This window comes from Zophobas morio, unplaced genomic scaffold (assembly GCF_036711695.1).
Source record: "Zophobas morio isolate AGI-343-1 ecotype UQ-CSIRO unplaced genomic scaffold, CSIRO_AGI_Zmor_V1 ptg000030l, whole genome shotgun sequence".
NCBI lineage: Eukaryota > Metazoa > Arthropoda > Insecta > Coleoptera > Tenebrionidae > Zophobas > Zophobas morio.
In genome coordinates, this window is record NW_026972135.1 from 15,877,723 (window position 1) to 15,904,207 (window position 26,485).

At 34.3% G+C, this 26,485-nt stretch overlaps 2 protein-coding genes across 7 annotated transcripts in view; one reads left to right on the forward strand and one right to left on the reverse strand.

The window, feature by feature from the left end:
• The window catches only part of LOC135138991 (myelin regulatory factor), a 98,767-nt gene extending 72,321 nt beyond the window's left edge, over positions 1-26,446 (forward strand). For 3 of the 5 annotated variants that reach the window (XM_064069052.1, XM_064069050.1, XM_064069051.1), the window contains exons 12-15: positions 13,935-14,464; positions 14,508-14,673; positions 14,733-14,949; positions 25,904-26,446. In XM_064069052.1, coding sequence (XP_063925122.1) covers positions 13,935-14,464; positions 14,508-14,673; positions 14,733-14,949; positions 25,904-25,978 — 988 coding nt within the window. In that variant the 3' untranslated portion in view covers positions 25,979-26,446. The remainder of the gene's footprint in view (positions 1-13,934; positions 14,465-14,507; positions 14,674-14,732; positions 14,950-25,903) is intronic. The other 2 variants (XM_064069053.1, XM_064069054.1) reach the window with 1 other exon arrangement.
• Positions 2,948-4,411, reverse strand: LOC135138176 (alaserpin-like). 2 transcript variants are annotated; one of them, XM_064068076.1, is made up of 4 exons: positions 4,244-4,411; positions 3,414-4,199; positions 3,310-3,364; positions 2,948-3,105 (listed from the first exon to the last, which is right to left on the reverse strand). In XM_064068076.1, the coding sequence occupies exons 1-4, from the start codon at positions 4,349-4,351 to the stop codon at positions 3,026-3,028; spliced, it is 1,029 nt and encodes a 342-aa protein (XP_063924146.1). In that variant the 5' UTR covers positions 4,352-4,411; the 3' UTR covers positions 2,948-3,025. The 2 variants fall into 2 exon arrangements, with proteins under 2 accessions (XP_063924146.1, XP_063924145.1); XM_064068075.1 differs by having other exon boundaries at positions 2,948-3,165; positions 3,214-3,364.
• Positions 26,447-26,485: the final 39 nt, after the last annotated feature.

Consider the following 26,485-nt stretch of genomic DNA (forward strand, 5'->3'; position numbering starts at 1 on the left):
GTACATTTAGAGGTAATAGTCATACATACTATGGACAGCAAAGTGAGGAAAAAGCTGTCAAGTGTTTTGAAATAAATAAAAATATAAAAACTGAACGGAGTGGCTTGTTTATTTCAAAACAATTTCCTTACTTGGCTGCTAGTCCAGACAGAGTTCTAGAGGAAAGGAGTGCATTAGTCGAAATTAAATGCCCTTCAAAATCGCAAGATTTGTCTCCCGAAGAAGCGGTTAGAGAAAAAATAATCAAATTTTGTACATTGACAGACAGAGAATTGAAACTAAAACAAAATCATGATTACTACTTTCAAGTCCAGGGACAAATACTTGTTACGGGTATTTTACAAGTTTATTTTGTTGTATGGACACCCAAAGGAATAAATATAGAAACAATTTATAAAGACGAAGAAATATATGTAAAAACTTGGCAGATTTTACTTTGGCGCATTATTGCCCGAAATAATTCATTCAAGAAGAAAGACGAACCTGCCTAATAATATTACAATGAATTTTTAGTAATCATGTGTATTGAATTCAGGATCCTGAGTGGAGTAAAAATATTATAGTTTCCCAGTATTAATTCGGTTTTATGATAGTACCTCATTGCGTAAAAGTTAATTTCCTTAACAATAGATTACTACGGCCGGTCCTGGCGGTTTGTTATAAAACTGAGTTCCTTGCCATAAATTAGAAAAATCAGCCGAGAACTCTAACAATCAGCTTATGGTAGAGCAGGCGATAAGGGTTTTACCTGGAAAATCGCTTCCGTAAATTTTAGTGGCGCTCCTATCGGCAAAGTACTGAACTAACTGCTCAAATTCTGTCGAATCGATACCCACTTTTTTCAATAATTGTTAGTTTTTATTAAAAACTCTGCTAACCAATAGATCATTAATTTTCCTCTGATATTCCTGTTAAAATTATTCGACGTATTTTTCATTAATTTGTGGTATATTTTGATTTTAATAAACACATTATTATTTAAACAAATTGTATCACTAACATTTAATGACTCTGCGCCCTGTAAAAAGTGATGTTTTATCCATGTGCGAATTTTCAAGCGATTCTATGATGGTTATGACTCAAAAAACTTGAAAAGAAAACATACAATGGTGCTTTTTTTACGATATTTCTCAGCCATATTTTTTTAGTTGATTGAACTGGTCTCTGCGCTCTAGAATATGAAAAAAGCTGCAGTTTGATGTATGATACATCTATATTAATATAATTTTTTCATACAAAAAACCAAAAAAATGTTATACCTCGTCTAGCGAGTCCCCTTAAGTCTGGCACTCCTCCAGTATGAGTATATTCTTTGCTCCATGGTCAAAACTAATCTTTTTACGATCTTGTTTACACAAATGGTGTAAAAGTGGAGATTGGTATGTAGGTACAGTAGCCCAAAAGATATAAGGTTATATGACCATCATAAAAGTAGTTGACCGCAAATAAATATCCCCTTTGTGTGGTTCGCACTAAGCTTACCGGTTGGCAATAAATCGTCTTCTAAACATTTCTTGCCACATTTAACAGGGCCGGCTTTCAAAGCGACTGGTTATTTCGGAACCCTTTGTTACTGCAGGTAGTAGTAGTAATTAGTTAGATATTTAGTGAAAGCCACCCCTGAACGAACTGATAGCAGTCGGTCGAGCTGCAGTGGACACGTTATTTACGACCTTAAAACCTTTTGTATTCTAAACAACTTAACTTCGACACAATGGGATAATTTTTGGATGGCCATATAACCTTATAGCTTTTGGAGTACTTTACTTAGCAAAGGGAATGAGATAAATTATTCATTCTTTCGTATCTACAAGCGCCTCATTAACAGTGTGAGCGTTCAAAAAAGTTCTGAATGAAAAAACATCTTTGGTTTTATCATGGATTAAATATAATCCAGAACTGATTTGTAGTGACCAAAAAGTTGTCTGCAAAGAATGCAGTAAACTCCAAGATTAATTGTTAATATACATATAAATTCAAATTTCTTTGCACCAAATTTATTAAAATATATATATATATATATATTTAATTTTTTAAACTATCAAACGTAATGAAAATAATACTTTTTCACTTAAAACTGTAACGAGAGTTTTTTCACGATTTCATTGATTATGATAAATCTATAAATTTTTAATTTGACAGTTGTAATAATTTTAAAGCCATTTTTTATAAAAAAAAATGACGTGTGTAACACGTTTTGAAAGCTATTTTTTTTACTCGTTTAAATGACAAATTTTAAACTTGTGAGAAAAAAAGCATGAATCACTTACTTGAGTATCTAATTAATAAGACGAATAATCCAAATGAACACAGCATTAAACAAATTATTTTACAATATTTTCACTTTTTTGCACTTTGGTTTAGTAGGAACTGAGCCTAATAGTTACTGTTTTTATGGAACTCGTATGTATTTATTTTGACACTTTTTTAAAAATAATGAAATTTTTGAGAATATATCACTTTATTTTATTTTCCTCGTTCATAACAATTACTTATTTTCTCTATAAACGCTATCATTTTTCGCCTGCGATCAATTGTTTGCGATCAATTGTCGCGCGACGAATTGACGCGGTACCTAATTTACCACTGCATATTTAGCTCAAACCTGAAAGCTAATGTATTATTTTGTTCTTCGGAAAAATGGTTTCTCAACAATATGCGTAGTGCTTAAAATGTTTATGTTTATGCATCGAAGGAATGTCACGTAGACATTTGTTTGATTCGAATGAGTTTATCGTCTCAAAACAGATGACTAAAATTATTAATAAGCCTCAAATGAACAAACTACTCTGAATGTTATTATTGTAATTCTTACCGTATCATTATTTTATTGTTATAAAGACGAACGAGAAAATGAGGTGGCTCATTCTTATTTTGATCTATTAAAAATGAAAGAGTTCTTAATTTTATTAAATTTATTGTAATTAAAAAAAATAAAACACTGAGGTAAAAGTATTATACATATATGATGCTGCTTGTTTACTTATTATTATTATCATCATCATCGTCAAAATCTAATAACAGTTTAATATTGCGAGGGATCAGTAACCCTTCCAACAAAAATGATAACTCCGTTCACTTTAACAAAGAAAATAAATGGGTGATCTACGACGAAATCTGTCGGGATAACAGGGCTTAAATAACCACTGTATGGTTCAACGGTTACTGGAAAATTTAATGATAAATTCACGATCGCCTTATAGAGATACTTACACGAAATAGTAGCTGCAGCTGCTTCCACACCTTCTTCGCTCACATCAACATAGGTTTTTTGGGCAACTTTATCAATAACCAAATCCCCTTTATCGCCTGCGATACCACTAAGATCAGCCATTTGGGCATCAAAAACTTGTCTCACCTCCAGCTGCAAACGAAACCAATTAGCTACGTACTTTTTCCCAAAAACAACTTACATTTTGTAGTACGACTTTAAAATCGACAGTAGTTTCGATCTTGAATTTCGGCAAAAGTACGTTAAGGAACGTTTTTTGCAACTCGTGCTGAGAAGCAAACACTTGGTCTAGTTGTTTTTCAAGAGACGACAAACCATCTTTCTCATTTGAAAGCACCACCACCAAAGAAGCGTCACCTTTGAACGGCAACTCCAAAAACTGGGCTTGTAAATGAGGACATTCGTAATAATTGAAATATTGGTTGTAATGGGTCAAAGTATCAACTTTAATAATGTCACTCGCAGTCTTGAAAAAGCGTCTTTTATGAGTATTTACAAGCTGAAATGGCCTTGACCAATTCGCTTGAAAGTACAAAGCGTTGACCAAAACCGCCCGAGTGTCATCATCCAAATCACCAGAGTTGATCAAATCTCTGATTTTGTTGTTGGTGTGATCTCCAACCCAGTCGTTAATAGTTTTAGCAGCTTCAACACTCTTGGTGAAGTCGACGGACTCAGGATGAGTCTGATACACCACGCTTGCAGCGTGCTTGAACTCGTCCTTAATAACGAAGTTGTTTTTGATGTAGAGTTTGTTAGCTGTGTGGAGAGTGTACAAGTCGCTGCTTTGAAATTTTGGAAGTAGAGATTTGAGAGCCGATTCGACTTTATCTTTATTTGGAAGATGTAGAGCATTCCGGATTTCTTCTGCGCTCTCGCCTTTACAACCGGATTGAGCGAAAGCGAGGACCGTTTCAGCGGAGAAAGGACTCACCAAGAAGTTGGCGTCTTGGTTTTGAGAAAGTTGCTGAAACTGACGAATCAAAAGAGTTTAGTAGGTGTCAGATTTACCTTGTAGACGTTTTGAGCGAATAAGTTGTTCGCGTTTGTAAATTCTTTGACTGCGGGGTTTTCAGCAAAGATGAGTGGTAAAACAAAGAGGGTAATAATTGACTTCATTATTGCATACGTTTCAGTTACTAAGAAGATGTTGTTTAACTGCACTTTTATATTTTATTAATCTTTTAGAAATCGGGTAGGATAGTGCTGAGTTTTTCGAGCAGAGGTCAAGGTTGCTGTGATAAGTATACAATCAAAAAATTGGTCGAAAATAAATTCGACAGGACTCCCCTCGCCCCTGAAGTGCAGTGCAACAAATCCAGCTTTGAAACATTAAAAAAATTGATTTTGCGAATTTTGATTCGTGATAACCTCTATATATTAAAAGAAATATAGATAAGTAATACCAGTAACCGCCTAAGAAGGTCAATGACATATAAATTCGTTTTGGTACCTTATACATTTTTTTGTTTCTTTACCACATGACTTATTTTTTAATGACACACTATACATTTTTTAGAGATTTTGTCGAGCGTGTTTTTTTGAAGTCATTAATGTATCATACTTTAATAACCCATACCCCGCTACATTATGTTACGAAAACACACTTGTTTATATCGGTCATAAAGTGACTGTAAAGTGACCTGGTCGTCAATCCATGATAAGAACCGGATTAACAATTGCTCTAAAAATATGAATGCATTGATAAAGGACAACACTATACTTGTATGTATTGGTGAGTTTCCCATTTAGAAATCCATATACGATCAATAGTGTTGTATTAATTTGAAAGGAAAAACAAAAATGTTTTATTATAAATTTAAATAAAATTATTGTGTCGCTTAATCTACAGCGATGTTAGGTTTCCGGACCTAATTTTCCAATAATTGTTAATATGTATTGCATTTGATGATATGTATCTTGATTAATCACAAAACAAAACAGACGTTTTTATTTATTTAATTTTTTTGACATTATAAGAAAATTTAAAATTGAAAAATAATAAAATAAATTACTGTTAAACTGACAGTACGCCAATGATAGTCGCTAACCAATGTCATCGCCTTAGTCAGTTAGATAATCCGTTATAAACAAAAAACCTATCGCTCAACTTGACCGTTGACGTTTACGTCAATGGCACGACAAAAACTCAGCTTAAGCTAATGCGTTAAATTCTGATTTATATTACTTAAAAGCCTTTCACCATTGCCCACAAGAACTAGTAACAATTTCTACGTCACATATTATTTACAAATATTCTCTTTCGTTACCGGTTAAAAAAAGACAGGGTGGAAACATACTTAAACTAAATAAATTGTTTCATTAACAAAGAAAGAGCAAGAAGAGGGTTAAAACAACACGATATTTTTCACTCCGGTTCACCTGTACACATAAATATTACAATTAAAAATACAAAAAACGACTACGGGAAATGACGTTGCTATACAGGTAAAAGGAAAGAAGAAATAAAAAACTTGTCAAACTCGGAATTTGTTACTTTGGAATATGTTTTAATCAGTCTGACTCAGGTGTCCCAACAAGGTCACATGGAAATAAGCTTTCCAGAATTTTTTAAAGGTGTAGTAATTAGTAGTAGTACTCAAGACACTATTTGTGTATAGTTTTCATCATTGTTGGACTCGGTTTCCTTTTTCTGTGGATGTGATCATTTAATGCTTATTTAGTGATATTCGGGTTTGGCTTTCTAAGTGTGTCCTATCTAATTTCAGTTGGTTCTTATTCCGTTCGTTCCCATAGTTCTTCGTATGAAATTGTGTAACTTACCAACAGATACCTAATATTGTCCTTACCTATGTAGCTCTAGCTACAAATAAAAGTTCGATGCCAACTACAATAATTTTTAAACAAAAATTTGCACTGGTGGGAGATTTCAAAATATCTTATTGGCTACGTGTAAATGTATCGTAAATATTAGTCCACCGATAATTACCTGCGGACGCAAATCTGTTAATTTTTAATAAAAAGGATATTCCTAATTACTTAGAAGGGGCCTAAAAGATAATGTAAACTTAAAATTCTGTCTTTAATGGCCTCTTACTTTGCGTTGTGACTTACAGATTAAATTTAGAAAACCTTAGAGGGTGGACACTCTCATAAAATTTTATTGTCGGATTATGAGGGGTTTAAAAGGACGGACTCTATCGGGTACCTGTTATAGATTTGAGTGGACCAGAAAATTGGCTAAAGTTTGTTTGACCAGAAATTTTAAATATTCTGACCCTGTTTACTCAATTATTTATTAAGATATTTTATTTCTGTAAAGCGCAATGGATTTTTTAATTAATACAATTTCGACTAATGTACCTTTTTGAAAATTTAAAATTGATCCATAAATAGCGAAAACCAGATAATCTCATACTCATCACAATTTTAACGCGTTGTAGTTTTTTTTGACAACGAAATTTAAAAAACGGAAAAACAGTCTGGGTAGGGTTTTTTACGCTCATTACAATGGTGTGAAATTTATTACAATCGGACGTATACTTTTGGCAAAAACTTGAGCAAAAGTTTATATGTATTCCCCTATGCTGGAATACACTTTAGCGCACCCTTAAAATGATGAAGAGCTAACGTATATTATGGTTACCTGGTTTCTTAATAAATTCTGTGGTAATCTCGTTTTAGATTTTAACTTCCTACTGGGTAATCTCTAGAGAGCGGATTTCTGTCGGGCTAGACAAGGCCAAACTCGGTACGGCTCGTACGGGATGGGAATTCAATTGGAGTTACCGGCTGCACTTCGTTTATTTGAGATTAGAATAACGCTGCTTCGTTGCACTCTGCTGTTAATTCCAGTTCTCATTTAGTTAGCCGTTTGATTAATAAATCGTTAATTGTATTTATGGAATCAAGTGACAATTAAATTAAGTGATTACCTATCACCCGCTACTGAGTCCCGGCGATGCAGCGCGTCCCCACTAAAATCGTGACGTAGCCCGACAGAAATCCGCTGTCTAGTAATCTCTTCGTGGGGACGAACTAGGTGTAATAATCCCAGCAGGTCAGGTAAACGATTCCTAGAGAAAAACAAAACAATATTTTTGAGTATTTGGGTTAAAAGTAATAGCAAAAAGTAATTGTAAAAGTGACTGAATTACTTAAAAAAAAGTAATTCGTTACAATTATTCATTACATTTCTTGAAAAGTAATAATAATAATAATAATAATAAGGATTTATTTCCAACAGACTACATTGTGTATGGTGGAAACTTAATACACTAACATTATTAAAATTGTTTCTAAAAGAACCTAACAAAATAGAAAAATGTGGAAATGACTAACACCAGGTAGGGTTTCTCTATAGTTTATTTACAAACGGATATCTTACACGTGGAACAGGAGACGGTACCCATCTTCTTCGTTTCGATGTCGGCGGCAGAAGAGAGTACTTGCCGTACTCGCGCCTCCTTGTGTCCCCAGTTGGACTCTGCGTCGGCGCCAGGTTCACCAATCACGAGTGGTGTTCGGTGAACATATTGAGTTGCCTACTCGTAGGCGAGAGGAAGTAGTACGTGTGCGTTGTGTTGCCTACATCAACATCACAGCAACGCCACATACCCCCCCCCAAGTAACGGGTGACAGCTGTCAAAACGGCTGTCAGTTGTCATTCTCTGAAACGTGCGGGGAGTGTTGACCTGCGGCCTGACCTGGTAGTTTGAGTAACTTCCTGTGTTCGTACTGGGGATGGAGCCGGTGGTGGTTCTGGTTCTTGGAGAATAAAAGCGGGTTTTACTCTGTCGATATTCACTGTTGTTTCCCTACCGCCTACATTGACCTTTATTATCTTAGCAGTACGAGACAGGACAAGGTGTGGACCGGTGTAGGGCTGTTGGAGCGGTCTTCGCACGGTGTCGTCTCTTAGGAAAACATGGCTACATTTACTGAGCTCTGTGTGGACGAAGGTGCTTTGCCTAATGTGGTGCGACGCTGGAGTTGGGCGAAGTTTCCTCATGTGGTCCCGTAGTTTTTCTACAAAAGTAGTGGGTTCTACGGATCTGTCGATATTGCTAAAAAAGAATTCGCCTGGGACTTTCAGTTGCGTTCCGTAGGTCAGCTCTGCTGGTGAGTGTCCGCATAGGCGGCGATCAATCTGGATTTTATGCTTTCGTACTTTGTCTCTTCTGTTGGGGGGTTGGCGACCAAATCGGCAACCGGCTGGAGCGTCGCACAGTCTAAGGCGGTTACCACGGTCCAGTACTTGGTCTGGTCGGACCTGATTCTCGCGCAATTAAATTGGGCTTCGACTTGTGCAAACCAAAGCACCGGGTCTCGCTGCCAGAATGTCGGTAGCTTCAGATTTGAACCACTTCTTACCTCATCAAGGGCTTGTTTGTTGGAGATGGTAGCCAGTTGTGTCTGGAACTGGCAAATTATTTCTTGTTGTTCCTGCAGTTTCTTTTGCATTTCTTCCATGGTGCTAGCTCTTCCTATTTTCTTTCCGGGGTCACCAATGTGGAAATGACTAACACCAGGTAGGGTTTCTCTATAGTTTATTTACAAACGGATATCTTACACGTGGAACAGGAGACGGTACCCATCTTCTTCGTTTCGATGTCGGCGGCAGAAGAGAGTACTTGCCGTACTCGCGCCTCCTTGTGTCCCCAGTTGGACTCTGCGTCGGCGCCACGTTCACCAATCACGAGTGGTGTTCGGTGAACATATTGAGTTGCCTACTCGTAGGCGAGAGGAAGTAGTACGTGTGCGTTGTGTTGCCTACATCAACATCACAGCAACGCCACAAAATATAAATGAAAAGGGAAAGCAAATCAGATCACAACAAACCTTAAATCGTATTAAAGTTGTAATAAATAGCAGTTAGTTTTGCTTTATATTTTGCGTTACTAAAATTATCATAAATATGTCTACATTATGATTTATTAAACAATTACACAATCTCAAACATCTCGCAAGCGGGCTATTGAAATGATGAAATGTACTAAGCACCTGATAATAAAATGTTGTAGGCGTACGACAGTTTACACGGGGGCAGATAAACTGAATATTTTGTAATATTGATGGACAGAAAATTTTGCCACTTATTAGTTTTTGCATAAAGGTTACACAGGCTACATTTCTCCGCGCATAGAGGAAACACTCGTCAACTATATTATATAACGCTTCTGATGCACAGTGTTGAGGCGGATATGAATCATACATCTTAAAATAAATAAATTTACAAAATTTTCGCGACACATTTTCAATAAGATTAATATAAATTTTATAATGTGGTGCCCAAACTACACAACAATACTCAAGCTTACTTGGAACTAACGCATAAAACAAAAGTTTAAAACTCAATATATCTTTAAAATCCGCTCTATTTCTAAACCTAAATTTTTAAAAGAACTGTTCACGATATGTTCGATGTGCGATACAAAAGACAACGCGGAATCAAATATTACACCTAGATCCTTAAATTCATTACACACTTGTAACGGCAAGCCATTTATGTTATAATCAAAATTCAATTTATCTACCTTTCTTGTTATTCTCATAATTTTGCACTTGTCAATGTTAACATCAAATTTATTATTATGACACCAAGTAATGAAACTATCTAAACTCTATTCCAACTTCAGACAATCATGAACAGACTTTATTATATTTACTATCTTTAGATCATCTGCATAAATAAAACTTTTTGTTTGAAGATTCGTTACATCATTAAAAAATATGGTAAAAAGCAGAAGACCCAAATTGGAACCTCGTGCCACCCCACTATTTACATCTATTTCAAAAGACTTACATCCACAATACTCAACATATTGTTTTCTCCCTATAATCATTGACTTCAATAGTAACAACAAATAATTACAAAATCCAAACATTTCAAGTTTTTTTAAAAGCACGCAATGATTCACCCTATCAAACGCTTTTGTCAAATCGGATATATCACATCTACTTGGAAGTTATTATCTAAAGTTGATGACACAAATTGCGTGAATTCATATAAATTAGGGGTGGTTGACTTTCCTTTGACAAAACCATGTTGTTGTGGGACAATGTAATTTATAACATGTGAATATATTACATTAGATAATATAGTTTCAAATAATTTGGAAAAGTTTGACAAAAGCGCTATGGGTCTATAATTTTTAACACTTTATTTATCCCCTGACTTAAAAATTTGACACACTTGACAATTTCCACTTGTACGGATATGTGGATGATTTTAACACTAAATTAAAGATATATTTAAGGGGTATTAACAAACATCTAATGCAGTCAACTACATAAAACGCAGGTATACCATCAGGGTCAGATACTAAATTAGGTTTAAGTTTTTTTCCTGCTTTCAGAATGTCATCGTTATTAATAGAACATAAATGCAAAACAGAGCTAATATTACAAACTTTTTAAAGCGAGATAGAGACACAGTTGTTATCACCACAAATATCACAGATGTTAGTATTCGTATCACAATTATTATCACATCCCGGAACGTTATTATCAAAGAAAACGGTGGAAAAATTGTAAACGAAAGCGTTGACAATCTCTTGTGGAGAGGACACAACATCGTCACCAAATGTCATTTCATTTAAAATCACGTGAGATTTTGTTTTAGTTTTCACAAACGACCAAAACTTTTTTGGGTCATATTTGATGGAATTTTCACTGTTGTTTACAAATCGTAAATATTCATTACGACTTTCACTACAGATGTCACGTCTAAGATTTTTTACTTTATTAATATGATACAAGCCTTTGTTTTTCCTATACAAGTTCCAGTGTTTCTTCTTTTCATTTATTTTATCAATGATGGATTTAGTGAACCACGCAGGGTATTTAGCACGTTTGGTATTAACACTACATTTGGGTAGATGTTGATCCAATAAATCAAAGATTATTTTATAAAGATAATCACACGCAACATCCACGTCCTCGATGCTTTCAATAAATGACCATTCAACTGACGATACAGCCGCATATAGATCTTGCAAGTTGGCTTTATAGAAGTTAAATTTGATGAATTTTGATTTTTGCTTAACAGAAATATTTTTTTTAAGATTTAGTGAAACAGACGAATTTAATGCAGGATGATGTGGATCCTCTGGTACTAAAAGAAACTGACTTTGCTGGCAAACAACACTGAAATGATCAGTTGACAAAAAAAGGTCTAATACCCTTGTATATGTATTAGTAATTCTGTTGTGTTGTCTAATACTATTTAAAGAAATAAAATTACTATAAAGGTTGAATAAATTAGATGTCTTCATTTCTCTCACACATTCAGCGTATTCAGAGATATTGAAATCGCCCAAAATAATTAACGGGTTCGAGAAATCCAAGTGATTCTCAAGGTGTTCAAAAATTTGTATGTAGTTCCCAGTTTGCTGTGATGGTGGAATATAAATTGCGACCACCGTTATATTTGATTTTTTGATTGAAATTTTGGCTGCCACTATTTCAATTTGTGGAATAGGTAATATAACATTTAGTTTCTTAATAGCAAATTTGTCGTTTACTGCAATCAAAACCCCGCCACCTCTTCCACATAATCTGTCATCTCGAACTACGTTAAAATAACTTGGAAATAGTTCACTAGACAACACGCTACTGGTTAACCATGTCTCTGCTAAGACTACAATTTCTTCATCAATGGTACATACATAAGTATAGAAGTTACTTATTTTAATATTTAGACCCCTAACATTTTGATAAAAAATATTGAATATATAACTTGATTTTTGCAGAGGTGTCATAGAAGTCTGTTGGGATTCTAAGCGTGTTTTATCTCAATTTTTTTAATTTTCGGCACTCCGTTTGAATATTTTAAAGCTATGCCAGTTTCACCATCTTTTTTGCGATTTCTAAATTCAGTTCTTATTAAAAAGCATTAATTCTGCTGACGCTTCGTTAAATCTTTATTAAGGTACAACTGATTTTTACGATTATAAGTAGAGAGCGTATTTCTGTCGGGCTAGACAAGGCCAAACTCGGTACGGCTCGTACGGGATGGGAATTCATTGCAGTTACCGGCTGCACTTCGTTTATTTGAGATTAGAATAACGCTGCTTCGTTGCACTCTGCTGTTAATTCCAGTTCTCATTTAGTTAGCCGTTTGATTAATAAATCGTTAATTGTATTTATGGAATCAAGTGACAATTAAATTCAGTGATTACCTATCACCCGCTACTGAGTCCCGGCGATGCAGCGCGTCCCCACTAAAATCGTGACGTAGCCCGACAGAAATCCGCTGTCTAATTATAAGTTCTTAGGACTTCATATGCATGCTGGGGAGTTGCAAACGAGATTCTCATTGGGCGTATTTTATCATTCCTAAACACACCTAATCGACCACAAGACATAATTTTTATATTATTTTCATTCTCATTACCATTGGAAAAGATCGTTTTCTTAACACGACTCATGTCATCTTCATCTCGTTTAATTTGAGTGTTTTCCTCTGATTCGTGTAAATTAATAGCTATTTAACGAACAAGTTTGTTAATAAAGGCGATTAATAATCGAGATATTTCAAGGCGCGAGGAACGAGCACGTTAATGGTCGAGATTATTAATCGCCTATTAACAGTCGAGTTAGTTACAATACTTTTCCGGTGATCGTAATTTTAGAAAAATTATTGAAAATTCACAATATGAGTTATGCAACCAAACATACAAGTGAAAATTTTTATGAATAAACATTAGTTGGATAGGTCCAAATCATGATGGACGTATAAAGTGGATCGAAGCATAGAATACTTTGGCCACAAGCGTGCTATTGAGTCTTTTTGGGAAATTTCGGAGAAGGATGTAAGTAATACGAATTCCGAATACCTTACAACCAGCTTTCCGGCGCACCAAGCAACAGACTCATCGTAGGTTTTTTGGTAAAGCATTTTGGTTCTTTCTGGAAGTAAATTTAGTGACCCCACATTTGCGTTTTCTACTTCCAGAAGAGTTAAAGAATCCATTTCTATGCAATTTCCCATTTTGAATCTTGACTTGGGAAACTTTTGACATTCAGAATTATGACATTTCACGTAAGGACGTGTATATCTGATTGCCTAAAATCATGCATTAATCGCCTCATTAATAAACGATCACCGGAAAAAAGAATTAAATTGTATGATCGAGGATTTCTTTCCTCAACCTCATTGATTACTTCTTCAGTCGGTAAAATGTCTTTATCAGGTAATGGCATCTTACCTTGGTTATTTTTCACTTCCTCTAGCTGAATTTTTAGTGAGTCCAACTCCGTTTTCAATTTATTAATTGTTGTTACTACATCACAATTATCACAGAAATAATGGATTTTTCGAGAATTAGAACGTACACATTCAATCTCAATCGCTGCTAATCCAGAACATCCAGTATGGACCAATTTTCTGCAGATATCACATGCCACACAATCCGTGTTTCTTGTTTTCTTTCCACAAACCGTACACATAGACATATTTATTACTTCAATCACAACAATATCAGTAAAAATCAATAATAATTTCAATGATATCGATAAAAATGTCAGCGACAAAAATATGCGTGCGTACACGTTTGAAGTATACGATGAACCTGTAATGCATTTCAGTTACTTATTACTTGAAAAGGAATTGAATTACTTCCAAGCACTGTTGGGCATAGTTTGCGCATGCGCAGTAACTAATCGAAAATTTGAATCCACCACCTATCAGAAAATTTATATTAATTAACGTCTCTTTTAAACACCCATATTTTTCTAGTTTGGCCGCAATAACAACTCTGTACCTAATGGAAGCATCCCGCCACAACCAATTTGCCCACACAAACCTCCAAGCAACCCACCGTTCGGTTGTGACCAAGCGACAAATGAAATCTCCAAAAAACCATCAGTCGTGGCATACCGTGACCGATCACCACAAAGCCAACACCTTTCTTGATGACGTCACGAAAATCACCATCGATTCAAGTTTGACAAAACGACCAACTGACAGCATCGGTCGACCACCGGAATGCCTGTCCGTCGACCAAGACCTGGAAAGCAGCCAGCTGTGTCAAATCTACTGCTGTGCAGCGTCGCCGCCCGTGATTCCTCCGCCCGAGTCACCGAATTCGCTCTATGGAGACAAAAATCTAAACGCGAACAATAACAAAACAACGGGACAGGCGATTCTGAACATGGAGAAGAACAGAATCGCGACGCCGTTTCACTCGACCACGAATGAAATTGATAAAAGGCAAAAACGGGATACTTACGACCTGGCGAGTGAAATTAGCTCGTTTGACGCAACAGGTGATTTGTTTTCTGTATGAAGAATTTGATTTAACTCCACTAGGGTTGTTTTTAGATGATCAAGTGTTTTTGATTATGGTCCAAGGTCGAAATTTTAACACGACCTTGACCCGAAAATACCTGTCTCCACAGTCGGATACTCATAATTATTCGTATACTGTTCCTATTTCAAAATACATGCCAGATGAATTTATCAATCTCATATTCAGGCAAGTTTGGATTTTGCTTTTTTTTGGAAACGTTACTGATTTTTTTTTTTTTTGTGTAGGTCCACTCAGGATACTATTAAGGAAGTCGAATACTGCAATAATTATCTCGAGGAGGGTTGTTCGTTCAACTACGACGAGAAGCTGCAGATTCGTCATAAAGTAAATGAACAAAGTCCCAGTCAGCTCACCAGCACACAAAGTGTGGTTTTTGAGGTGAATATGGCTGACTTTAGGTCCAAAACGATGACGTATAGGGCATTAATTAAGTCAAGTCAGGTAAGTGATCAGGCTTTTTACTTTTTTTTTACTAATAGGTTAACATTTTGACTATATGGTGGTCTTGTGGCTCTATTTTGATTATTTTATTTATCACTCGAGTCCGCTATTACCACATATGTGAAGTGTCACATTTTTCACTGGTCAAAATTCCAATCAACAAATTTGCGGCATAACATCCACATGAATCGGTTGTTCCATCGACATGAAAATAAATTAGATTATCGCCTACAATTTGACATAGCCTGCTTTGTTTGTTGAAACACTTAGTTTTTTTCTTAAGTTACTCTCATTGGGAACTGACTTCGGCCTCACAGGCAAGTCTTGGTATATACGAATATGTTTTTTCCCCAGAGTGTTCGATATATCCTTTTATATCACCCTCACAGTTTTCCAACAATGTCGCCGAGGTCCTTCCGAAGCAATGATTAGTGATTTTTTTCAGTTAAGAAGTTGAAATTTGATGCCATTTTCTTTCCTACCTTTCTAATCTTGTGGATCCATATCACATTCCGAGTGAACTTTCCGTTGACATATTTTCAGAAAAAAACAATCTTCAGATACACAAGGTGTTCATTTTATCTGTTCATGCCTGAATATTTCTGCATAGGCAACCCATTTTACGTTTCATAAACAGCTTTGACAAGTTTTATTTTTAAATAATAATGAACGCTTAGATAGCAATGATCAGAACCAAAATTATGACAAATTATTTCTGTCAGCCAAATATTTTCAATTTTCGTTTGCTTTAAAATGTTTTCGAATTCTGAAAAAACAGACATGCTATTAATATTGGGAAAGTGTGACAAAAATTTTGATGCTGCTGTTCGTCTCTACGCGAAGCAATATCCCAATAGAAGAACTTCTTCAAATCAAGCGTTTAGAAAAAAATTGCGAGAATTTGGGTAATTAAAAAAAAGTTAGAAATCGAACCGTAACAACGCCGGATAATGAAGCTGCTCTAATTGAAATTGTAGCAGAAAATCCCCACGTGGCAAGCACTTTGAACATTTATAAATTCGTTTTCGTTGTAATCTGATCCATTAACAAATTGAGTATTAATTTTTTCAATTTTGTCATTGTTTAGCATTGACATAAAAAAATTAAATTGGCGAAGTCGCCTCTGGGATGTATAATATGTTGCCTATGCAAAAATTATCAGGCGTGAATAGATAAAATGAACAGCCTGTATGTATGTAACTGAACAAAGTGATACACTTTTTTTATATACAGGCTGTTATTGAAATGCAACGACAAAAAAATTGAGAGTGCTCCCGAGAGCCCAAACATTTAAGTAAATCTTTGTTTTACAAACTCTATCCACGCTTCATTCGGGCCACTGCCTAATAGTAGATGGGGAATTAATTAAGTTAATTTACTTTTTATGAAAACGTAGTAACCATAAAATGACAACGAAAGTTGGTGAATGAACTGTTGGCTAAATATCACATAAAAAGTCAACATTAATTTTCAGTGTTTTAGGATGAAACAACGGATTTGGGACACTATTCAAACGTGTTGGAGTAAAATTTACTAAGTAATTTAACGCTAGCACATTATCTAAATATCCTAAAAGCAAGAAATTAGGTGTTATGATAGTAATGGCCTTCTAATTATTATCTACACCTTATTGATATAATGGTCTGCGTGTCCGTTTTCATGATTTCGTTATTCTTTTAATTACAGGTCTACTTAATTATAGTAATAAATTATTTTCATTAATGAACAGTTACAACAAAAAGAATTTGAGGCAACAGCCAACAAAATTTTAATTAATTGAACTTCGATAACCAAAATAAAAAATAAAGACTAAAATCACACAATGTAAAACAAATTGTTATAACAAATTTTCAAACTGCCAACCACCGTTTAATAGATGGAGTGTGATACACCAGCTGTAAATTTTGTCACCTGAGTTGACAGTAGAGATGTGTCGTTCGCGAACGAACGAATCAAATTGAACGGGTCGTTCGAATGAACGAGTGACCGAAATCGTTCCCAACGCAAACTAGTCGTTCTTTCGTTCATTTCGTTCACTCGTTCACTCGTTCACCGTTCACATTGTCTCGACTGGATTTTGGTTCCGTTGGATCTTTGAATCATGGCTCCAGCACAGTTCTATGTTCTGTATCCAATACTAGGAGCACATGCTATGCTATTTATGGAATTAACTAAGAACGTAAGTTTTCCAGACAGAGTAATTCCAGTAGTATGAATTTAAATTAGGAACCGGGAACAAAAATGACAATTTATGACGATAACTAATATACAATGTTCATAAACGTCTGAACATTAGAAACTAAAAAAATAAATGTAAATTAAGAATTATTATTATTAAGACCCACCACTGACCCGGAAATGACCGGCATTCAGGCAAGACTTCTATCATTACGGGTACTAAGACCAAGTAATGATATGCATTGATTAGATTAACAAAACAACTTTCGAGATTCTAGAATTACAGCATACAAATTAGTCTGCTATTATTCTCTAATCTCACCCCATCCCCAAAAATCTAGCGTAACTACTATTACTATTGTAATGATTATTAATAAAAAAAAAATCCGTGTTATTTTTTTAGAATCCAGGATTGTGTGACGTCAGATTAAATCATTTTAAATATGCTACGACCTGATTAATTAAGAATATTTAACATTTAACGTTCATTTGTTTTTGTCTATGACATTCAACTTTTTTTTAATACACCGTATACATTGTTTAGAGATTCTTCTAGTTTTTTTTTTAATTCTTTGATTTACCATATGCCATATTTTACTCAAAAGTTGCTTGGAAGCTGTGATAAAAACGAATTTAATTTTTGTGTCAAAAGTGCTATTGATGTATTTATTTGTAAATTCAAGTTACTTTTTTTAAATATTAAATTATTATTTATACATCACAGAATTCAGAAAAAAATCGTTACATGAATCTCTAAAAAAAATGGGAGGCATTAAAAAAATTAAATGTAGGCAAAACCAAATAAACGTTAAATCATTAATTTTTCGAATGAGATCATAGTATATTTCAAACGATTTAATTTGACGTATAACACAATGCAGTATTCGAAAAAAAAAAGACAGCAATGGGCCGGGGTTTTTTTTTCGAATACCTATGCGATAGTTCTGAGCATGACCTTCCCTATAAAGTGATCGGATTCAAGCAAAAGGGAAACTAATAAGGGGTCAATTCCAAGTTGGTGGCGCAAGTCAGTGGTGCAGCGCAACTTTATAATGCTAATTTGGGTATCAAATGCTGGTTGCTAGGGGTGACGGAATAAACAAGCGCAATTTTTCGAGATAAATTGAAATTTTCCATTGAAATTTGCACCATGGAGTTGCGGCACCTCTAGTAGGCAGTGCAAGTTGGCGCAATTTATCTCGAAAAATTGCGCTTGTTTATTCCGTCACCCCTAGCAACCAGCATTTGATACCCAAATTAGCATTATAAAGTTGCGCTGCACCACTGACTTGCGCCACCAACTTGGAATTGACCCCTTAGACCATTGACCGAAGAGCCGAAAGACCGAATGATTCATCAATAGATCCCTGAGCCTTGAATGTTTAAGAACGAAGTGAACGAAATGAACGAAATGAACGACATTTGACGACCGGGTCTTCGTAAGGACCGAACGATGAACGATCCGTTCGTAGTGATGACCGAATCTGCCCATCCCTAGTTGACAGCACGTAAATGGTTGTCACCATTGGTATGCTACTCCGGTGGATGAATTTTCATTTGCTTTGCGCATCAGCCACGTGACGTCACATTGCCTTGAAAACCGTAGCTGGGGTGGGATTTTGTTTCTACCGATACGATACGAAGCGATAAATGACAAGGACGAAAATATAAATTTCAAATGCGAAATAAAAAGACAACCACATTTTATCGGTACTATATTTTATCGTTATAGAAACAAAATCCCACCCCTGAAACGCTCTTCTGACAACTTCGAACGCCGTCAGATGTCAATTTATCAGTGACATGTGAGGTTATAACGATTTAATCATGAGTTAACTTATCTTCGAAAGTGCTAAGCTGAAATCAGATGCTAATAACATGAATTTAAAGTTGGTGGTCATTACAGCCACATGACGTCACACAAAATGCGCAATCTCATACCGTGTCTTCTTACCATGGTTGTCACATGGTCCAACAGTGTTTTAATTTAATATTAGGATTCGGTCTTGGGACAACTGTATGCCAGTGTAGTGAAATTAAAAAATATTGTAAACCAGTATTTACGCACCAGAATGTTTTTTGCTATCAAGACAAGTGATGCAAAACTTCACAAAAAATTTGTAAACAAATATTGTGTTTGATGTAAATAAAATTAATGAGTTAATATACATAATAAGATTTAATTAATTAAATGTTATATTATATTAATATTTATCTAATCAACGCATTTTTTGAATTTTATTCAAATTAAAAATCCAAATTTTGTTTATAAACTAGAAACTTTAAATCCAACATAAAACCATTTTAAATTTCGCGGTCTGTCAAATAATAATAATAATAATAATAATATGCAAAATTCTGGAATTATACAAAATTGATACTAAAATCTGCACATTTCTCAAATGTTCCATGGAATTTTGGAAGACCACCCTCCAAATAACCTTAAATGAACAAACAATTCAGTCAGATCCAATAATGATCCGAAGAGGAATTTTTCAAGGCGATTCTCTTAGCCCGTTATGGTTCTGCTTAGCAATAAATCCCCTCTCCGATATCCAGAACAACTGCAATTATGGGTTCAATATAAGAATTAACAAACAAAGGGAAAACAGAATAAGTCACTTGCTGTATATGGATGACATAAAAATATATGCAAGTACACAAAATCAGTTAACAAACCTATTAAATCTGACTGAGTAGTTTTCCGGTGATATTGGTATGTATTTTGGTATTGAGAAATGTAAGACCCAAGCAATCAAAAAAGGCGTCCAACACCAAGTACCACATATAACCCAGAATAACGAAATAATCGAAGCCCAAGAACGAAATGATACATTATTATTATTATTATTATTATTAATGAATCCTCTTGACAGGCTTAAGGCCCAATTACCAAGAGGCAATATCATAAATCCGATCTAAAACTAGGCACAATGATTAAAAACAAAACAAGGGACAAAACAAAACAAAACAAAAACGAAAACAAAACCCAATAACCAAAGAATTAAGATTAAGATAAAAGTCAACGAAAAGAATTGGAACAATATATAGTTTTACTTATTTTAATTCAGCACTATATTCTCTTTAAATTTAACTTTTCTTTATATCTGACAGTTTGCAGTTGAAAACGTCACCCTTTTTTTCGAAATCCTTGTAACACTCCAGCATTTGGTAGAAAGGAGAAGATTTCAATATATTGGTTCTAGGAAATTGTTGCTCAAAGATTGTTTTTTGTCGTAAATTCTTTCTGGGAATTCTTATATTTAGCATTTCTACCAATTCTTGACATTTAATTTTGTAATTGACTATTTTATACAAGAATATAACATAAGCGTATTTCCTCCTTTCTACCAAGCTTTGAACCTGAAAGCGATCGTTTAGGATATCATTCGAAATACTTCTACAGGGATAAACTCCATCAATTTTATAGGCCATATATTTTAAAGCACGCCTCTGTGTTCTTTCCAACGCTGTAACATGAACTTTGTAAATTGGACTCCACACAACAGAACAATATTCCAATCGAGACCTGACATAAACAAAATACAATGATCTAGTAGTGGAAACGTGAAGAAAATAACTAGAATTTCGAATGACAAATCCCAAACACCTATATGCTAATTCAGATATTTGTCTAATATGTTCAATAAAGTTGAGTTTGCTATCGAACGTAATTCCCAGATCGCGAATAAATTCCGGTCTATGCAAGACAAATCCATTCAAGACATAATCAAACAAAATTGAAAAAACTTTCCTGCTATAGGTTTTAATAAAGCATTTATCTCTATTCAAGGGAAGATGATTGTTGATAGACCAATTATACACACGATTTATATTTAATTGCAGAAAGAGGCAGTCATCTAGTGATTTAATCTCATACATACAAATATCTGGGTTTCTGTCAATCCTCCCACATCAATCATACCAAAACGCAAACACAGTTGAAAGATCAATACCTAGCGAGATTAAAATTAATATTGAAGACACAGTTAAATGGAAAAAATTTAATGAAAGCAGTAAATACATTCTGCGTTTCACTGCTAACATATTCTTTTGGAGTCATTAAATGGTCCAAAACTGATCTTGAAAATTTAAACATCGCACCAAGGAGAATCTTCACACAGTGTAGAAGGCATCATCCAAAATCGTCCATTGAAAGATTCTCATTACCAAGACAGAATGGAGGAAGGGGTTTCCAGAACCTAGAAAACTTATATCAGAGACAAATCTCAGATCTGAAGAAGTATTTCTTGAAACGAGCAGAAAGAAATGAAATGTTTCGCACCATCACAAGGGCAGATTTGAACCACACACCCTTAAATCTGTCGAACACCGAAGAAATCCACACCCCCAACACAATAGACAAAATAATAAGTGGGCTAAAACAAAAACAACTACATCCGAATATAAGAAACGACTGCTGTCGCCTCTGCAAAGCAAAACCTGAAACGATCCAGCACATAATCTCCTCCTGCAGCATTCTGGCACAAACTGACTACAAAGCTAGACACGACAACGCAGCCAAAATCATTCACAAAGAATTAGCAACACTTATGAACTTAATCGAAGATACGACACCATATTACACTTACGTTCCATCTCCGTTCCTTGAAAATAACAAATACAAATTATACTGGGATCGCACAATACTTACAGACTTAAACATTACAGCTAACAGACCAGACATCATACTTATCAAAAAACACACGAATGAAGCCATTCTCATTGACATTGCTATTCCTAACACAAACAACATTATTCAAACATACCACACCAAGATTTCAAAATATCTACAATTATCGATAGAAATGAAATCCATGTTGAAACTTAAAAAAAATTCAATTCTACCCCTAGTTATCTCTAATGTAGGTGTAGTTCCAAATAGCTTAGTTGAGAATTTAAAGTCTTTGCATTTGAATAATTCAATAATTATCAAAATTCAGAAAGCTGTTTTGTTAGGAACATGTCATATTGTTCGTAAGTTTCTCGAACAGTCTGATCATGTCAGTCAGATTAGATTAGCACCAGTAGGTCAGAGTAGTGTAGGTCACTTTCCAAGTGATGCGCGGATAAATGATCGGTAGTTACGCTAGACTTTTGGGGATGGGGTGAGATTAGAGAATAATACCAGACTAATTTGTATGCTGTAATTCTAGAATCTCGAAAGCTGTTTTGTTAATCTAATCAATGCATATCATTACTTGGTCTTAGTACCCGTAATGATAGAAGTCTTGCCTGAATGCCGGTCATTTCCGGGTCAGTGGTGGGTCTTAATAACAATAATAATAATATGTATTTAATGCCGAAAAAGATACAAGAGACGACATATCGAAAATAAGAACTAAACGTGTGCAAAAGTAATTACAAATCTATAGGTCCATGAAACGTAAAATTGGTACGATGAAATCTAGGTACAAAAGTTTCAGCGCAACGAGAACCTAATCTAGATACTCTAATATCAAATAGCATAACTAGGCCAGAGCAGTCAATGCATTCTGGAACAACTTATAACCCAAACGAGTTTCAGCTTTTTGTTTTCTATTCTCCAGTAGTTCCAAGTACAAGCCTTTGGTAGTAGCTATAGTTATCCTTATTTATTCCCATTTTAAAAAGTAGATAATTGACAAACTTACGTTGTACTCTTTCAAGACAATCAACATTTTTTTTTTAGTTAAGTTTACGCAAGGTTTGTTCCACGGTAACGATACTATTTAGTGTTTTCTAGGGGATATAAGTTAAACCATCTCCATATTTTCATATCATTATGAAGAGGAACTCCATCGTGGCAATACCACAAATCTCTAGGTATATCCACGGGCGCCTGTCCAAAAAGTGCTCCCAGAGTGTTGTTTAAAAAAGTCCAAATACGCAACCGCTTCGCACTCGTGACAAAAATATTCGACATAACTTTATTACTATAATTAGAAGTCAAAGTAATCATTTTTCCGTTCATGGTTTTTTAAAGGAACAGAAATTCAATATTTTGAAATGTCGACTTTCTGAATAATACAAAATATCTTTTTATAAACATTTTCTAATTCAATAAAATAACTCGGCAATGTATTCTCCGACTCTCGGAAGTATTTTTACTTCCCGCACGTAAGCTAAGAAAGTATACCAATTGAGACCATCGGACGAATGGCCACTTTTATATTTTTTATCGTGCATTGATAATGGCCTGTTACTAGTATTATCTATGTTAATCACGTTATCACAGAATTGTTTATTCATCAAATTAAGAATGAGTCCCCCTATTTTCTTGAAACTAGAGAATGCGCCCGGCGATACTTAATAATGATAAGATAATAATTGAAATTTGCGTTCCCATGGCGCAGGGATAGGGGGGTGCTATTAACACCGGTTCGTCCGTTCACCGAAAAGAATCGAGGAATGTTAATTAGAGCACAACTTCTTGTAAGCCTACACCCTACACCTAATTGCAATTGATTTATACAACTGGTTGTCAAGATATTTAACCGTTTCCATATATTCTAGAGACCCTGTATAAAGATTTAGAAAACAAACATTTTTTTCAAAGAAGCGGAATTCGTTGGACTTTCTATTGTTTTTCTTGCCATATTTAAAAACTGTAGATGAGTCTTCGTAAACTTGTCTTGATTTAGAATGTAATAAATTTTCCCACGCCCCTCTTGCTATTGCTGGAACTTCCGGCGGAGAGGACGGCAGTTCAACCGCTTCATCAGCCATAATTTACGACATACTTATAACTTGTGAGTTCAATGTTCAAAGCATTTGAGAAACACTCAGTCAGTCTGTGGTTAAAGCAAAAAATGTCTTTAACTGAATAATTCTGGTTTTTCTGCTTTAAAAATTATAACCGTTTGAAAATATGTATGTAAATCTTAATTTATGTGACGTTTGAAAATGAAATGTATTTTTACGAAGTAGAAGTGATTTTATGTGACTCATAAATATAGTCCACGAAGTCAAACATTAGCACTTTAACTCCAATAATGTGCAACTTAGCAACACCTGTCGAGAAAAGGGGACGTTTTCACAGGGTAAATTACCTGTAGTGCGCTTCCGATTGTTAAATCCAGGGACGGCTTACAAAATATTTAATCCTTATTGCATTGGTGACTCAACACAGTAATAAAATCTTTTTTGAGATATGTTTATGATTGTGTAATTACAGTTAATAAAAACAGTGTTTTATATACATTAATATTAAAAAATATATTTGCATATAAAAATTAAATAAATTACCAAAATACTATTAATGTTAATACATTAATACGCCGACATATTTCGGAGGAATGTTTAATCCTTTGATAATTTTCAGTAGATCATTTTTGTTACTTTTGTTCTGGAGTATCGATATTGTTGTCTTTCATGTATTTAAAGTCGTGAAAATATCCCTGTTCAAAACACTTAGAATGTGACTTTTTTTAGTAACTTCGTGTGGTAACATATCAATGGAAATTGCAAAAGTTCAAAATTAATTGAATAATTATAAGTTATCATCTGAAACGGAATTAACATTGATAATGACTTGATTTGTTTCACAATTGTCCAGAATCTTTTCCGTTTGCCATGTCGAATCTATGATTTTTTCCTAATATATATTGGGAATTGATTTATTACATTTTCCCAAGTTTTCAGTAGATCAACAGAAGCATTAGTTTTTGGAATACTTTTATCATACTTTCGTTTACATTCTGACCATACCATTTCAATTGCATTCAAATGACAGTGGTATGGCGGAAGTCTTAGGACACAGTTCCATGTTCTTGAACATAGTGATCTAAATGATGATTGTTGGTGTTTTAGCTGCTTATCTGGAATGTCGTATTTTATGCAATAATACTAATTAATACTCGGCTGCAGCTTTTCTAATATTTTTCCTCGCGATAACGGGAATTGCAAAATTTTTTAAGTTTTGCACTTATACGCTGGTTTAAACGCAAGTCATGAAAATTAGAACATGGATTCAGTGTGGAACCAACAATCCATTAAGCGTTTAAAAGTTTAGGCTTTAAATCTTATCAATATTTTAAAGATGAAAATTGTACATATAATATATGAAGTGTTGGATGTTTTAATTCAACTGTAGCAATAAAAAAAATTAGAGAACCTTTTGCTTTATCTCATGAATTGCAAAACTTATTTTGGCACAAATAAACAAGTTTTTTTTTATTATTTTAAGATTACAGAACCTTATATTATTTTTACTCCCTATTGTGGTCTTTCCTACCTTAATTTTTCACAAAAACGAACAGCGAAAAATAGACTATGCTACCATGCTACCGACAATTGCGTTGCAAGTTTTATTTTTAAACAGATTCTGTAAATATCAATAATTTATGTGTGTTACCCGTTGCATCTAATTTTACACTTTTTTTTCTCACCAGTGGCAATTTTTAATGTTGGATAACAATTGCATTTGAAACCTATTTTTACAGAACTACGTTAATTAATAGGACTGTTTATCCATGGGAATATCTAAAAGACAGGTATTAGAGATATTTTTAAATATTTACATAAATTTTGTAGTACAATTTTGGTCACAAAATAATTTGGTTGTATGTATAACACTGCTGCATACGTTTTAAGGTGGAAAAAATTCTACTTTGAAAATTCCATATAATATTATAGGGGTTTGCTCCATTATCTGTCTAACATTTCGACTAGTTTCTGAAATTTTCTTCTTATTTTTCGACCTACCAATTCCCTCTTGGCGGCTTGAATTGAGTACTCCTACACAACGTTTATCTTTTGCCAGCGTTTCCATGACTGATACAATTTTTTTTTCCAGAATATATGCAAACTGACCAATTTGGAAGAGTTCATCGAATACAATTTTCACTTTGAACGACAATGTGATGAATAACGAAACAATACGTACTAATTTCTTTAATTTTAAATATTTAGAAGATGAACAAAATCCACATGACATAAAATTGTTATTTATTTTATCTTTTTTTTTATATTTTATTTTTTTAATTATTTTATTAAAAAGTGTTCGATGTTAACTACAGCGCCACCTAGTTGTAGAAGTACCTGTATTTAAAAATTTTGGACACTTTTCTAGAATAATTTAGACAAAAATAAAGAAAGCACTAAAACATTGTAGTCGTAAATTCTGTAGGCTTTATAAGTTTAGTCCACTCGACTATAAAGAACTCATACCTTGTACTTAAGAATTTGTCCGTCCAGTAACAAGTGTAAAATGTGTAGATTTTAGAATTTTATTGTAAGATATTCTCTCTTTTATCTTTTTTAATTTCAGAAACAAACATAAGCGAATACTTTTATTGTTTTTATTATTTAGTTATGAGGAATATGAACAAATAGTTGTTAGAGTATAGCATAATCATGTGTTACTGCAATATTATGT